We start from the raw sequence: 17,179 nt of genomic DNA, 5'->3' as shown, positions 1-17,179 counted from the left end.
CAACTAGGAAGAATCATAAATACAAACGCAACAATATAGTCATCCCCTGTGGGGCTGGATTATCAGAAAAAACCCAGGAGAGTCTCCAAGGACAACATGCCACTGTACTTCAGACCCAACCACACACTCAGACAAAAACTGTTTTATCCCAAAGACAAAACTCCTGAACACAAACTTAAGAACATATCCTGTATCCTGTTGCAAGGAATGCTCAGACATCTACATTCGAGAGACAAAACAGCCACTTGATAAATGCATGGTACAACGTGGAAGAGCCACCTCCACGGGACAAGACTCGACTGTCCATCTGCATCTAAAGGACAAAGGTCAATGTTCACATTTTGGACAGAGAAGACAGATGGTTTGAAAGCGGAGTGAAAGAAGCCATCTATGTTCACTGTGAACAACCGTCTTTGAACAGAGGTGGTGGCTTACGAGACCAACTGTCTGGCAAAAAATAATCCAGTTTTGAGATCCCTTCCCAGACATCCTGGCTCAACCTCAATAAATCACATGATATATTTGGGCAAGGTTTCACAATGGGTCCACCCAAAGCCTTGGCTGATTGTGACCCACACCCGTTTTCACACCTTGGCTCGTGCGGACACTCCCATAGGGCTTCTAATCTGGGACTCTCCACTGATTGCATTTAGAATTGAATAAGCTTCTCGGATGAGAGGTGAAACGTCTTCAAGAAAACTTAAAGAAGTCCAGATACTTTTCTTTCCAAGTGGTTTTGAATTCTTCCCTTGCAACAATATTTATAGTAATAATAATAAACACCTTTTATTAGTAACTTGATTTTGTGCTCACTTATGTTATCTTTTTTAATATTTACATTTATTTGATGATATGAAATATTTAAAAGTGATAAACATAGAAAAAAATAAACAAGAACAAGAAGGGGGCAAATACTTTTTCACACCATTGTATGTGACTCTTCCCTTACTGTTGTGTACTGTAACTTTTGAGCCTGGAAACCTTCCTCAATCCAATTCTTCTTCATCCTGATCCTGAGACAATCAAGCGAATTTATACGAGAGCAAAAGAAGAGACAGAAATGATTTCTTTCTGTTCAAATCTTAAACTTGCTCCCAAGCTATAGTAGAATGGCAAGCGTTATTTCAAAACACCTCTCTCTTCTCATTTCATGCCAATTTCATTTCCTGGTAAATGAAATTGTAGCCACTTTATTATTTTGGGTCCCACAGATCCCACTGCTGTGAAAACATGTAAAGATTATTAATCGTTTTGTATGCTTTGTGGACTGTGCGTGTACAATGCTTTCACTGACTTTCCACAAAATTAGTAAGTCATGTGCAAGTATATCATGGTGACAATACAAACTGGCATCTCTCTGTTTTCTTTTGTTTGTTTTTATAAGCAGTACTTCTAACTTGATTATTTTGATTCTCTTATTGCAAAAAGTGTTTTGTTGAAAATTTTAATTAGGTGCAGCCCAGCACAGAAGCATATACAAGCTCCTTAAAAGCAGCTTAAAAATAAAAGCATTTTGGGCCACATTCTCAGTTATTTTACAGTTTTGTAACACTACCTGCAAGAAACACAGAGGCAGGGATGCTGGTGCAAACTTAGCTTGAAAATATCACAAGGCTTCTCATGCATGTTAATATATTCCATAAATAAAACAAAAATTAGGTTTAAACAATGTATTATGAATGTTGTACATTCCATTTTTCTAACGAGAGTAAATACAACATTTAATTACTACATTTTGTAATACCGACATATCTTCTTTTTATATATGACACATTTAAATAAGCTTAAAATAAGCTCAATATGGCAAGAACATATTCAGGTTTTTCACATGGCATAATGTGCACAAGAGCTGTCCACCTAATTAGAAAGATACAACCACCAGTTGCTGGAAAAATGTGTATTCTCTACCACGGGTTGTGTCATGGTCCCTGTGATCAAGAGCTGATCCTGTATTAGGCAACATGTGTTTTTGTTGTTTTGCTCTTTCTCTCTCTCCTGCTGGGGCAGTGCTCATTACGGGCTCCCACCCCTGGCCCATGCACCTGCCATCTCCACACCTGCCGCTCAGTAGTTTGAAAATCTGAATCTGAATCTGTGAGTTGCTTCCATCAGTTCGTCTCTAACTGAAGTTTTTGTGTGCAGATCTTTCCCGGACTTTTCCCTGCCTGCCTGTAATCCTGTGAACGAGTGTGTGGATGTGTGTGACCCAGTTACGGAGTGAGGAGAGTGATTTGGAGACCCTTTGGAGCGCGTTTGATCCCCTTCCTTTCCCTCACGGACCCTGGAGCCATGTACCCCACCCCCCACCCCCCAGCATGTTGTATATATTATCACCTGGTGTTGTCTGTATAAATAAATTAACTGTCTTCTCTACAAGGATTCCTGATCTGCGCCTGAGTCCGTTAACAGGTTGACATTGAATACATAATGGGCTTGGATTTACAACATTATGAATGAAATGTGCTCTATTTGGAAGCAGCCACCCCCCTCCCCTTTCGACGGGTTGCGTGTGAAACTTTAAATCATCAAACTGTAAATTATAAATTTTAAATTGTTACTGATCCTTTTACCCCGAGTCCTAAAGTATATATTTATTTTCTTACTCTTCTTATATTTATTGTCTGTTTACTTGCACTGCTGTAACTGGAGCCACGTTGTCTCGTCTCTCTATATACTGTACTGTACTGTATGTAGCGGAGATGACAATAAAGTTTACTTTGACTTCAGCAGCGAGCAGGCGCACCGAGGGCTCTCGCGCTCACGTTTTGCATTTTTTTTTTTGCATCCAAGAATTTCGAAAAAACATCAGTGCAAATTATAAGTCTGTATCATGATGTCTGGTCTTTTCGTGTTTGTTGGTTTGTTTTTTATTTTGTTTTATTTTGTGAGCTGGTAGATGCTGCTCCAGCCAGAGAATCCCCCGCAGCCCCGCCCTCTCCCAGCAAATGGGCGATAGAAAACCGATCGGTGCCTATGCCATTCCCACTATGCGCTGGCATGACGTCGGGGCAGCATGAGTATGAGCAATTTTTTTTTTTTGGCCGATACCGTGATGCCGCCCCCCACCACTATGCCGCCCCGGGCAACCACCCGTGTCGCCCGTATCAAAAACTGCTACTGCCCACCCAGGCAATGCAGTGATTAAGTTCGCAGATGGTGGGGCTCATCTCTGGTGGCGACGAGACAACATACTGAGCTGAGGTTCAGAGGCTGTCGGATTAGTGTGCAGACAACAACCTGGACCTCAATACAACCAAGACAAAAGAACTGGTAGTCGACTTCAGAAGGAGGAAATCTGAGGTGCAGCCTGTCAGGATCAATAGGGGAGAGTGTGGAAAGGGTGTCCAGTTTCAAGTTCCTGGGTGGGCACATAGACACACACCTCCAATGGAGCTCAAATACCTCAGCGGTTTTAAAGAAGGCCAACAGCTCCTCCACTTTCTGAGAATCCTCAGAAAAATGGAGCTGAAGAAGGAGCTGCTGATTGTCTTCTCCTCCATTGAAAGTGTGCTGACATACTGCATCTGTGTATGGTTCTCCAGCTGCACCATGGCACACAAAAAGGAACTTCAGTCATCAATATGGCCCAAAAAAATCATTGGACATCCTCTTCCCTCCCTGAAGGACCTGTACAGCACTCGCTGTCTCAAGAGGACACGCAGCATCCTACGGGACTGGACACACCTGGGACACCGGGGGTTTAAGCTGCTGATGTCTGGCAGGAGATTCAGCTACTGATGTTGGGGACAAACAGACTTAAGCACAGCTTTTACAACAGGGCAATAGCCATAATCAGTGCGAACAACCGAAGTAGTAGAGCAGGGGATCCAGGAGGCAGTTCAGACTTCCCAAACACAGAAACACCAGATAGAGTGCGTAAGAGCCATCAGGTGCCTCCTGGCTCTTCTTGGGTCCTTCATTTAATTACAGGTAGTGTGCAAGCAGCAGACCGTTTGTAGGCATAAAGCACAGCAAAAATATCACCAGCACAGTGAAAGTCATTGTCACTGCTCTTCTTCTCCTATGTGATGTTTCTGGAACATCATGTTGGTCTCTGCTCAATCACCTGATTACTTTGGTGTAAGATACCACTGTGATGAGCAGAGGCAGGAAGAAGAGGAGGCAGCAGAGAGTGATGAAGTTGGTATTTTGTCAGATAATATTTTCTGTGGCGTGGACATCATGGCAGGTGGTGATGTTCAACTCACTAATGTTATAAGTCTGGACAGAGGTAACGAGAGGCAATGAACCAGTGAAAAATAACACCCACATGGTTATACAGGTTAGAACTGCAGTCCGTGAGTTCCTCCAAGCCATAGAGGAGAAAAAGAAAAATGGGGATTGTTTTGTTCCGAGAATTCAGGATAAAAACAGCAGCAGCTGACAATCACAGTGTATGACCTGAAATTTTTGTTCTACATCGCCACTGGTGAGGGAACCAGCCTGTCCTCAGCAATGGCAGGCCTGCTGCATCTCACAACTGCAGAACTGAGTACCCAGGGAATATTTCCAAATATTTCCAGATCACAGTTAGTTTAGGTGGCATTAAAAAAATACCTTTTTCAGTTGACTTTAATCCAAACATCAAAAATTTTCTTTGGCTGATCATAGATAAATCAACAAATTGCCCATTTCATCACCAATGTACTCATCATCATTTTTTAACAGTGTAGTGGACAGTTTTCATATATGAAAGCCAAACAATCATATATGATTGTTTGGCTTTTCTCTGTATCTATGAAGCGCCTTGAGGCGACTTTTGTTGTGATTTGGCGCTATATAAATAAAATTGAATTGAAAATTGAATTGAATTGAATTTTCTTACCGTTATTGCCCGTGTGGGAGACAGCACACGTACATAACAGAACCAATAAAAAAGTTGAAACTGAAAACTTTCTGCAGGTGAGAAAAAAAGTAGCTAAATTAAATAGCGGAACAAAGCCAACACTTTGCTGTTATTCTCTTCACGTTCCTTTATGTATATGATTCCATGCCTCTCCTGCTCCCATTCATCATCAAGAAATATATAAGTGGATATAAATATGTAATCTGTTTGAAACGCACCCCTCCACACCAATCAGAGTGGTTTGCACATAGAGATGTTACACTCTTTTCTCATTTCACAGTTGCACATCATTTCCTCTCCTCACGTTTTAGTTCCTCCCACCAGGGAGTAGCAGAGGCGCCAATAAACAGATAGATGAAAAACAAGTAGAGACAACAGCAATTTACTGAAGTGAATCCTTGGAGTCTTATTTTATAGAGATATCAATTAGATATGAAGAGCCCTAACCCAGTCCTTCAACTGCTTCTTTTTGTAGAGTTTTGACAGCATTTCAAGGGCAGTATAATGTGATATATGCCATGGTATGAAGAGTCTAGGATCACTAATTGCAGATTTTATTATTATCATGATTATTTATTTATTTATTTAAGAAGATGACAAACATGACATGTTACGGGTTTTCACTGTTTATAAATAAGTGCTTAAAACTTATTGGCAATAATGTATAAACAATAATATATATTAAATAGAAAATGGTTTCCTGCAATTAAGTGTAATGGCTATATAATTACATATAGCTGTGCATGTTCTAGATTACTATCTGTGAAAAATGTCTTTAAATTATTATTATTTTTTTTATTCATTCACTCTAAAGACCTCTGCCATCACACATCTGTGGTATCTGCTGCTTTTGTTGGGCAGTATAAATAGCAATTCATCAAAACAGACATGAGTGAAATACAGCGAATAAAGCAAAAACAGTTTTTACAATTCTAACTAGCTTGAAAGTCAATATTTGGTATGACCACTTTTATTCTTCACCATGACTTGAACTTGTGAAAGCTTTCATGTAATTTGTTTAACTAGTCTTCAGGAATAGTTCTCAAGGCTTCTTGAGGGGCATTCAAAGCTCTTCTTTGGATGTTGTTTCCCTTTGTTCCATTCTCTGACAAGATGATGTCACACTGCTTGAGTAATGGTAAACGGACTGGTTCTGATCTACGCAGGCACTCAAACCACCTGGTATTTCCATCCAAGTTCTAACCAGGCCCAAACAAGCTTAATGAGCCCCTGTAGTCCCTGAACTATTGTGATACCTTGGGTTTATATTGGCAGTCATGTTCATAATTTTTTGAAGTACAAACAGCTTGGAGTGTTTTTTCAGACAAGCTGTACTACACTACATGTTTTCCATTGGCCATGTAGCCACCGACAACAAAGATTTAGCTAACAGGCTAACATGACTGGGACTTCTGTATTCAATGATAACCAGAGATGGGTCGAGTATCCAAAAATTGTACTCAAATAAGAGTAAAAAAGTACTTGGTGAAAAGACTACTCAAGTAGTAACTGTTTGAAATGTCCGATTTATTTTTTAAATAAATGCTATCAGACAAACAAAAATAAATAAATATACAAATTGTAGTATTTTCCAACAGGAATATATGTAAAAAGATCAACAAAATAAGGCACAACAATTCTAATTTCCAGATTTCAGTTTTTCCACAACATAAAGCTTTTTTCACCAATACCTACAGTAAATAATATAAATATATAAACAGTGCAAACAATTTCTAGTGACAAGATATGCTGTAAACTTTATATTCATTTTGCTCCAAATGGCACAGCAGCCTCAGAGAAAACATTAGAACACGGCAACTTCAACATACAAGGCAGCTCAGTTTACCATAAGTTGTATGGGTGTGCATTTATTTCTGCATATTTAGCAAAAATGTGCCATTTCTTCACTCAGTGAAGTGATGGTTAAGCTTCAGCAGCAGTTTGCTCTCAAGGTTCTTTCTGTGAAGCTGTAACTGTTTAGCAGTGAACAGGAGTCCTGCCTGACTAAGAAGTCCTTCACAAGCTCCAGATGCATGAAGAGCTGTATTGATTTTGATCGACAAGAACCCGAAGAGGAGAGTCCTGGCCCCTAGCCCTGCCAGTGTAGCAGAAATGATGATGGATGATGACGGCAGCAGCAGCCGTTCTTCTCTGGGCGAGTAGCTTAATGTTGTTCGTGTGTAATTTACGTTGAGTAGGCTAACCACGTTATTACATTAATGCATGTAAGGTGAACTAGCAAACACCATCGTAATTACATGCGGCTGTCTTCTTGTTTGATGGCAGATGCTCCCTTCACCCTGGCCAAAAAGGCTAAAATGACCAAAGAAAAAGTGGAAAACAGCTAAACATGAGAGGTTTTTGGACAAAGTTTTTTTTTTCCCATTGATTAAGCACTACTTCCAGCCAAGAGTGATGTCATAAATCCCCTATAGCTGCAGAAAAGGCTAACATTGTTATCTTTTTACAAAAAAACAGCTGAACATGAGAGGTTTTTGGACCAATTTTGTGTTCTTCATTCTTTAAGCACCGGTTCGAGCACCGTTTAAGCACTGGCACCGTTTCAAAAGAACCGGTTTGGTACTGGTATCGGATAAAACCTAAACAATACCCATCCCTAGAAAACAGGCAACCCACCCGCAGTAGATGTGCTCGGTGTGAGGTCTCGCAGCAAGCTATCAAATACGGCGCATTTCTCGGCTTTTAACAAAATGCTATACGTCGCCAGGTGTTTCATCAGATTCGAGGAGTTACCTCCTTTGCACAGTATCACCTTAAAGCACTTGTTGCAGGCTGCTGAGTTTGCATCTTTTGCTGTTAAGTACAGCCAGAATTTGACCGCTTCGACTTGGGCATTTTTAATCTGTAGCTCTGCTCTAAAAGAACGTACGTACCTGGGCCCGCCTACTTACGCTCGCAAAGGTAAAATGATTGGCTAGAATCCAAAGTGCATGACATCTCAGGAAACAAAAACCGAAATAAAGCACCGAAATGTGCGCTGCGTTTCGGTCTGGTTACTACCGTTTATGCCACAATGGCACCGGATACCGGTACCCATCCCTACTCGTTACTACCCACCTCTGATGACAACATATACTGTAGATTGTGATAAACTGCTCTGCCACCTAGCTGTAGCTCAGGTGGCAGAGCAGGTCAGCCACTAATCAGAAGGTCGGTGGTTCGATCCCAGGCTGCATCCTGGCTGCATGCCAAATATCCTTGGGCAAGATACTAACCCCATGTTTGCCTACTGGTGGTCAGAGGGCCCGGTGGCGCCAGTGTCCGGCAGCCTCGCCTCTGTCAGTGCGCCCCAGGGCAGCTGTGGTTACAATGTAGCTTGCTATCGCCAGTGTGTGAATGTGTGTGTGAATGGGTGAATGACTGAATGTAGTGTAAAGCGCTTTGGGGTCCTATGGACTAGAAAAGCGCTATACAAATGCAGGCCATTTACCATGTACTCAAAATGTTGATATAAATGAGTGCTGCACAAATGGTTAGGCACTAATGGAATCTAGGAAATTTGTGTCTTGATGTGAAGTCTCCTGAGAATCTTATCCATTAGCTGGGAAATGTAGATCATCTGCTTAGAATCAATCAGAATCAGAATACTTTATTGATCCCTGGGGGAAATTATTTTTTGTTACAGTGCTCCATTTTAAACCAACATTAAGACAAGACAGACAATACACTAACTAAGAATAGTACAATATATACATATATATACATACATACATACATAAGTCACTCATAAATAAATAGTTGGAAAAGAAACATGTGTAGTTGTAGCAGCAAACAGTGTGTTAAGTGGATGCGTTGTACAGGGAGATGGCCACAGGCAGGAATGATTTCCTGTGTCGTTCAGTGGTGCTTTTCGGTAATCTCAGTCTCTCACTGCTCCTGTGACTGACCAGCATGTCATGGAGTGGGTGGGAGGTGTTATCCAACATTGTCTTTATCTTGGACAGCATCCGCCTCTCCGACACCACCTTGAGGGAGTCCAGCTCCATCCCCACAACATTGCTGGCCTTACGGATTAGTTTATTAAGTCTGTTGGCATCTGCGACCCTCAGCCTGCTCCCCCAGCATGCAACAGCATAGAGGATCGCACTGGCCACAACAGACTCATAGAAAATCCTCAGCATTTTCTGGCAGATGTTGAAGGACCTCAGTCGCCTCAACAAATAGAGACGACTCTGGCCCTTCCTGTAAAGTGCTGTGGTGTTTTTAGCCCAGTCCAGTTTATTGTCAATGTGTACTCCAAGGTATTTATAGTCCTCCACAATGTCAACACTGACCCCCTGGATTGAAACAGGGGTCAAGTGTTTCCTGGTCTTCCTGAAGTCCACGATCAGTTCCTTGGTCTTTGCCACGTTGAGCTGCAGATGATTCTGCTCACACCACGTGACAAAGGAGTCGACCACAGCCCGATACTCTGTCTCATCATCCCTGCTGATGCATCCAACCACCGCAGAGTCATCAGAAAACTTCTGAAGATGGCAGGTCTCTGTGCAGTGGCTGAAGTCTGTGGTGTAGAGGGTGAAGAGGAAGGGGGAGAGGACAGTCCCCTGTGGTGCCCCTGTGTTGCTGATCACCTTGTCAGACACACACTGTGGGAGACGTACATATTGTGGTCTTCCTGTCAGGTAATCAACAATCCAGGACACCAGAGAAGCATCCACCTGCATCGCTGCTAACTTATCACCCAGGAGGGTCGGCCTGATGGTGTTGAAAGCACTGGAAAAGTCAAAAAACATGACCCTCACAGTGCTCGCCGGCTGGTCCAGATGGGTGTAGACACGATTGAGCAGGTAGATGATGGCGTCCTCAGTTCCGAGACGAGGCTGATAAGCGAACTGAAGGGGATCCAGATGTGGTCTTACTATGGGTCGCAGCTGGTCCAGGATGAGCCTTTCCAGGGTCTTCATGATGTGGGAGGTCAATGCCACGGGCCTGTAATCCTGGGGGCCACTGGGACGTGGCGTCTTTGGTACAGGGACGAGGCATGATGTCTTCCACATCACCGGGACCCTCTGCAGACTCAGACTCAGCATAAACAGTTTATGAAAGACTCCACACAGCTGGGGGGCACAGGTCTTGAGGACAAGGGGACTCACTCCGTCTGGTCCAGCAGACTTGCCTGAGTGAAGTCTCCTCATTTGCATCTCAACCTGGTATTGAGTGAAGGTGATGGGTGGGGGAGGGGTGTCAGGAATCTCACAGGAGGCAACATGTGAAGAGAGAGGCTGGCACAGTGGTGTGGCTCTGGATTCCAGGCTGACTACAGGTGAGGTTGTGGGGGTAGGAGCAGACACTGTGGTGTCGAATCTATTGAAAAACAGATTCAACTCATTGGCTCTATTCTCACCTCCCTCAGTTCCCCTGCTGTTGGTTGGCCTGAATCCAGTGATGGTCTTCATGCCCCTCCACACCTCTCTCATGCTGTTCTGCTGGAGTTTCCACTCCAGCTTCCTCCTGTAATTGTCCTTAGCCTCTCTGATCTTGTCCTTTAGTAACAAGATCACTTTGGGCAAGTAAGCTGAGTGTTATATTACTGACCAAAGTTTCCTGAAGACTATACATTTACAAACATTTATCTCCTCGGGGGTAAATGACTGGCAACATGGCTTTAATAGTCACATTCAACAGCCAGCTTGGTAATAAACTTAAAATGTCTAATTTCTCTGCAAGTAAAAAATATCCATTAAAATGTTTTATCTTTATTATTTGTGTTTTGTAATGCAAAAGAATACATTATCACCACAATGTGATCTGGTATCTTGTGATTTTGTGTTTATTATCATAAACTGTGCTCCTTGTACCTTCAACTGTAGCAGGCCTGGAGTACTTGGTATAGGTTTAATGCTGTGCAAACTGCAAAATACAAGATACAAAATGCATATAAAAGTGGTTAACATGAAAATAAAAGACAGAATTTCAAGCTAAGCGTGTCCAGAGGTCCGCTGGATCTCACTGTAAATGCTCTATTGTTTCAGCTTAATTTGTTAATGTCAGTGTTTAAATATACCTTTTTGCCACAGTGCTTTTCAAGGATAAATTACCTTTTTAGATTTTGTGGCTGAAACAGGCTGTACTAACATCTGTAATGACAACCTGATGACCGATTTTCACCTACAGCCAATTTAGAGTAACCAATCAAGTTATCTTACAAGTCTTCTTCTTCTCATAGATCTGATTGTTGTGAAATTACAGTACTTTTCAAAAGGTCCTAAGTAAGCCCTCATTTCTATAAATTTTGGTTTCAAGGAGCCCGATTTTTTTAGTCATTGTATAGGCCTTGTACAGAACTATGGACATTGGCTGCTTCTTTTTTTTCTTTCCATTTTCAGTGCAGCCATTGCACCTGTTTCCCTGAAACTACTCAGGGTGGCTGTCAAGAAGCCATTCTTAAGAAAGGGAAACAGGGAGAAAAGGTTGAGGTATGCCAGATTACACACAAACTAAACTAAAAGTCAGAAGGTTTTGTCAATACAGTTTGTGGCTGCATTTTAGCCAGTCGTATTGGGCAGCACGGTGGGATGCACAGCAAGAAAGTCCTGAGTTCAATTCCACCATAAGGCGGGGGGTCTTTCTGTGTGTAGTTTGCATGTGTTGGAGATCTTGTCAAACATTGATTGAATTATGAATGCAGTCCCATTCATACAAGACCATCTGGGAAGTGTCTGATTGGCAATTGATTTATTTTTCAGCATGGTAATTACCCAAATATATTGCCAATACATTTAAAGCATACCCAGATAGAAAAAAAAAACACAAAATAGACACTCACTTATGGGCCTCCCTGGAGCCCACACCTCAACATTATGGAAGCATCTTGACAGAGAAAAAAACAAACAAAAGGCAGCTAAAGAAGAGCTGTGGACTGTCCTTCAAATCTGTTTTGCCTTATGTAATATATTTTCATGCTCCTTTACACATATTTCCAATTTTACTAGGAAAATATAAAGAATATAAAGGGGTTACTCAAAACTGTATTTTATAGGAACAGTAGGTGAGTTATAGTTCCTGTGGGTTGTGTATAATTGTGCTCATCACTTCAAAGTTACACATGTCATGCTGATAATGGAAACTGGCATCTCTGTTTAAATGTCCACTTTGACCAGTAAATCTATCAGCAGTAACAGCTATTTCTTGTTTTGTTTTAAATATTTGGCTACATCCACCCACACCTCTGAATGAAAGATGAGGCAAAAGGAATATACAACTGCCTACTGGAGAGAAAAGGACATTGGTGCAGTAGGATGAACTGACACTCATCAATGCACACTCTCACCAACAGAGGGAGGCATGAAACAAACTATGAAGGGCTTTAAAATTATAGATGGCATTGAGACATGCTTGTAGTGTGAGTCAAAAATATTTATTCAGTGAAAAAATGCTGCAAAAAAATAAATAAAACTGGTATATGTAATAAAAACAAAAAGTCATAAGTAACTGCTTTTCACTGGTTATATATAAACACTTTAAAACAAGCAAACAGTTAAAAAAATGGATTGAATAATACTTACAGAACAGTGAGCCTTTATATATATAGGGTGCATAAAAATAATAGTATTTCATTTCAGTGTTGCTCTAAAAAGCAGTCTTATCTGAACTCCCTTCATCATTTAAAAGGCATAATTAGGAATCCAAACAAAGCTAAACCCTATATATAGGCTTTAATTGTTGTTGTTGTTGTTTCATAACTAAAAAAAAAAAAAATCACATTTAAGGATTCAATTAAAATGTCAGCTCAGTGAGAGTTAGAGGAGTAGTTTCTTATATTGGCTGTCGGTGTTTTCTTGGAAAGAATCCACTTTAATTGAAGAGTTTATTTTTGAACTTTCTGTACAGCTGGATTTCAGCATTGGTCTGGTGCTGGATCTGCATGAAGCAGGTAATGAATTACTAATATCATTTCTCTTTGTAACCTTATGACACTTGAGCACGTTGGAGAGTTGTCTCTGGCATTGGGAGGATCCAAAGTAGTAGAGTAGGGGATCTAGGAGGCAGTTCAGACTTCCCAAACACAGAAACACCAGATAGAGTGCGTAAGAGCCATCAGGTGCCTCCTGGCTCTTCTCGGTGTTAAACTGCAGGTAGTGTGCAAGCAGCAGACAGTTTGTAGGCATGAAACACAGGACAAATATCAACAGAACTGTCAAAACCATCACTATTGCTCTTTTCCTTTTGTGTGAGCTTCCAGGGAGCCTTTTTTGGAGTTTGCTCAGCGACCAGATGACTCGAGTGTAGGACACCACTGTGATGAGCAGAGGCAGGAAGAAGAGGAGGCAGCAGAGAGTGACGAAGTATGTCTTTAACCAGACGATCTTATCTGTGGAGTGGACATCATGGCAGGTGGTGATATTCAACTCACTGATGTGAAAAGTCTGGTCCGATGTAACAAGAGGCACAGAGCCAGTCAAGGATAACACCCACATGGTTATGCAGGCTATGACTGTGTTCCTTGGCCTCCTCCAAGCCAGAGAGTCAATGGGATAAACAACAGCAAGCAGACGGTCCACACTGATGCAAGCTATGAGAAGAACAGAACAATACATGTTCCAGTAAAAGGCAGCAGTGACCACACGGCACATGGACGGGCCAAATTTCCAGTTGTTGCCTTCAAAGTGGTAGGAGATCTTGAAGGGGAGCATCAGTGCAAAGAGCAGATCAGCTAAGGCCAGGTTCAGCATATAGATTGCAGCTGGCTTCTTAGGACGGATCCCCCGAGCAAAGGCCAGCAGAGCACAGATGTTAATTGGCACACTGATGGAGCAGACCAGCGTGTAGAAGGAAGGTAAAAGGATGGTGGAAACAGGGCCAGTTAGAAACATCAGGGCCTGTTCCGAAAAAACTTTTCTGTCCTTGGGACCATTTGAAGAACGATTTAATGTTCCGTTATCATCATAATCTATTGGTTCATCCGTCACTGACTGGCGTAAGCCATACAAAAAGCCCCTTCCGTGTGGAGCAGCTGGAGAAAGAGAGAAGGGGGGGGGGGACAGTCTGATCAAAGGTAGAGGAAATGGAAAAGTTTTGGCTAATCCAACAGGAAGACAATCTTCATTTGGTATCAAACTGTTTAACAAACATATACCACATTTTACTAGGTCCATATTATGCATTTCTAATTTATCTAATTACCTTAATACCAGTTTTGTACATTAAAGAAAAATCAATTTCAATTTTAACAATACTTACCAAATTTAAAATCGCTAATTAAATCATTTCTTAAAAACTTAAAAAGTGCTCTTAATTGCTACTGTTTTATTACTTCAGCTTGGAAGGGAAAACACTTCTTCAATGACTTTAAAATAAAAAAAAAGAAAACCATCAATTTTATGCCGACTAAATGTAGCTAAATCAACACATTTCCAGTGAAAGTTTTTTGTGTGCAGGGAATGCCAGAGTTTTAAACACAGTAGAAACTTTTCTTACTTGCGTTTTCTCTTGCGTAGGCAGCACCGAAACACGACACAAGGCACAGAGAAACTAACAGAGACATCGGAAGCATTCTGCTCACCGGTGAAAAATAAAACCACTAAACGAGAATAAATTGATTAAATGCGCGACGTTAATACTCTCCGTTCCCAGTCGACCCAGAGTTCTTCTGCTGCCGCTCTTCTACAGAAGCACGTCAAATGTGGCTTGTTTACGCCCAAATTTCGGCTGGTCAGATCCTATCGCGCCCCTCCACCAATCAGAGAGGTCTGTTCCCAGACACATTCCTGTGGTGTGATGTCACCTTTCCAGTCACACAGCAAGGTCAACATCTAACCAAAGACATGCGAGCAGCATCGACCCCCCCTGCCTCCCCCCGCACACCCAAACCTCGTCAACAAATTAGGACCGTTTTAATTAATGATGTAAACGGTTAGAAGACAGTTCATAGATTTTTGTCTATTTTAAATTAGAAAAAACAAACAAACTATTTTTTAAAGTTCTCTAATGAAACCTTTTACCTGTTGTTTTAACACACGATGAAAAACAAAATTAGAGTGAGACGGGGCTTATAACGTAGCATATTTCAAAGAAAAAGGCACAATGTGTTTCAAATGGCACATTTAAAACAGTGTGGGTTTTTTTGTTTGTTTGTTTTCTTTAGACAGTGAAGTTAGATGAGCCTCATGCTTTTTTCTTCTTCTTTTTTTAAAAGCAAAAACTCTCCTCTCAACCCAGGAAGCGTGACTAACACTGCAGAAAGTTGTGTCCTTTTTCCGGACAGCACATTGAACTCTGCCTAAGAGCTGCATTCTATTTGATGAGTGATAAGAAACAATGATAATGAACCACAGTAACCTAGTAGTGAAGGGACAACAACAGCAATTTATTTATCACCACTTTAAATTGATCTTTCGTTCAGCTAAATATGAAACAGATTTTCTGTTCTTGGGATGTAAACATCCAGCAACACATTTCAAAGTATTAACTTCTGGGAAAATGCCTTGGAATAAACAATTTTGTTTGAAGTGATTTAACTTATCCCTGCAGACTCTTAACTGCTTCCTTTGTTTGTGACAGAGGGCAAATGGAAAGCTCTATAGGGTCATTAATTTTGGAACAAATATATTTTCAGACAACAAAAGCCAAACTTTTTTCCCTTTTCTTCTTTTTATTTTTTTTAACCCTTTGTGATGAGATAAGATGTTGCCATTACTTATTTTAGACATATTCAAAAGGTGGCTGGTAAAATGATAAATGTGCCTTTACATCCTCCGTTCCTGGTAGCAAATTGCTCTCCAGATTTTTTCCCTTTTTTGTCTATGTGTCCTTACATTTTTGTTTACTTACTTATGTAAACTGTTTATCCAGATTGCAATTGCTTGTCTTTCCAGGAAGTTACATGACCATGGTACTTCCCACTGGTGAAAATGACCAAGAGACAACCAACACAATAACCAATCATACAAGTTAAAGTAAAGGGAGTTTTTATATTCATGTATCTGCTTTATAAAAGTCTATATTTATAAAGTGCTGGGATGAGAACAGAGGACAGTAAAACCACCAAAATGAAAGGCACCTTTGCCTTGAAATGTGCTGATTACATTTTCTCTGTGTAAGATGAAAAGAGACTTCCTGAGGGAGGGATGGGAGTAGGGATTGTCAGCAGCTGGACTTTTTCGCCTTGCTTTTTGCTTTCATGCTTTTATATTCACTCAAACTCAGAGAGGCAGACTAAACCCATTTCCTCCCAAAAATATTGGTCACAGTGAATTGTTTCTTATTTAAACATTCTTACATATTTAAACATAAAAAAAAATCATAACACAAATATAAAATCATATTTAAACATAAAATCTCTTTCTGCATTGGTGTTACTTAAAGCAATAGTTTAACATTTTGGGATAAATAAATTTGCTTTCTTGCTGAAGGTGCATATCTTGCACAACTATAAAGACCCAACCAGCATACTTGAGCATAAAGACTGGAAAGCAGGAAGTATATCTATTTATTTATTTTTATTTTTGGGGGGCCTTATTATGGTTTTATTTTTGATAGGGACAGCAAAGACTGACAGGAAAGTGGAGGAAAGAGAGAGGGGAAGACATGCAGCAAATAGCCGTGGGTCGGACTTGAACCCAGGCCGCCTGGCCGCTTTCATAAAGTCCACATATATCACCTATCTATACCAGAAAACTTCATTAATTATAGCCTACATTATTTTCTTCATTAGGACTTGAGTTTTAAATAAAATTGCTGACAATAGGGAGATTACATGGAAAGAAGTGGGTCTGCATATAGATAGTTAAAGCTTTTTTATGTTTATTGTGTTCCTCTTGTATGCCTTAGTGCATGACAATTAATCGATGCAAAACCTAAGGTATTTCAGTCATGATTGACAAGGTGTTGATCTTGTTACAGTTTTCATAGTCAAGCCTTCAGTTCTTGGGGTGGGGCAAAAAACCTGAGCAGTACTGGCAGCAAGTGTGTATTCTGGTGAATTCCGCATGTTGTAATCATAATGCTGTAAACTGAACTTTCTCATGACTTCCTCAGAATGACTGGTGACTTCGCCATTCTTTAACATATATAAATAACAAATAATAACTCGTAACAGAAAATTGGTTGGCTAAATGAAAGTCACAGTATTTACACAAATGTATTGAAGACATATAACATTTGATTTTCACCAAGAAGAAGCAGAATTTGAAGTTGATTATTTTGTTGATGTTATCTAGAAACTTCTACATACACGATACCACAAAACCACTTAACTCAGGGTCCATAATGAAACATGATGAAGTCCCAAGCAAGCTATGTTAGTTAGCCCCTGTTATGACACTTGAAATTCAACACCGCATTGCAGAATATAATTATATCCCCTGAAGGATG

At 40.7% G+C, this 17,179-nt stretch overlaps 1 protein-coding gene across 1 annotated transcript; it reads right to left on the bottom strand.

Annotated features, from left to right (window-relative positions):
- Positions 1–11,523: 11,523 nt before the first annotated feature.
- LOC113025429 (proteinase-activated receptor 1-like) lies at positions 11,524–14,527 on the bottom strand. The gene is made up of 2 exons (XM_026173148.1): positions 14,285–14,527; positions 11,524–13,820 (listed from the first exon to the last, which is right to left on the bottom strand). Exons 1-2 carry the CDS (start codon positions 14,358–14,360, stop codon positions 12,607–12,609), a joined length of 1,290 nt encoding a protein of 429 aa, XP_026028933.1. The 5' UTR covers positions 14,361–14,527; the 3' UTR covers positions 11,524–12,606.
- Between the last annotated feature and the right edge of the window lie 2,652 nt (positions 14,528–17,179).

The sequence above is a fragment of the Astatotilapia calliptera genome, chromosome 7, assembly GCF_900246225.1.
Source record: "Astatotilapia calliptera chromosome 7, fAstCal1.2, whole genome shotgun sequence".
Lineage (NCBI taxonomy): Eukaryota > Metazoa > Chordata > Actinopteri > Cichliformes > Cichlidae > Astatotilapia > Astatotilapia calliptera.
The sequence above is the reverse complement of the archived record's forward strand: the minus strand, read 5'-3'. Positions and strand labels throughout refer to the sequence as shown.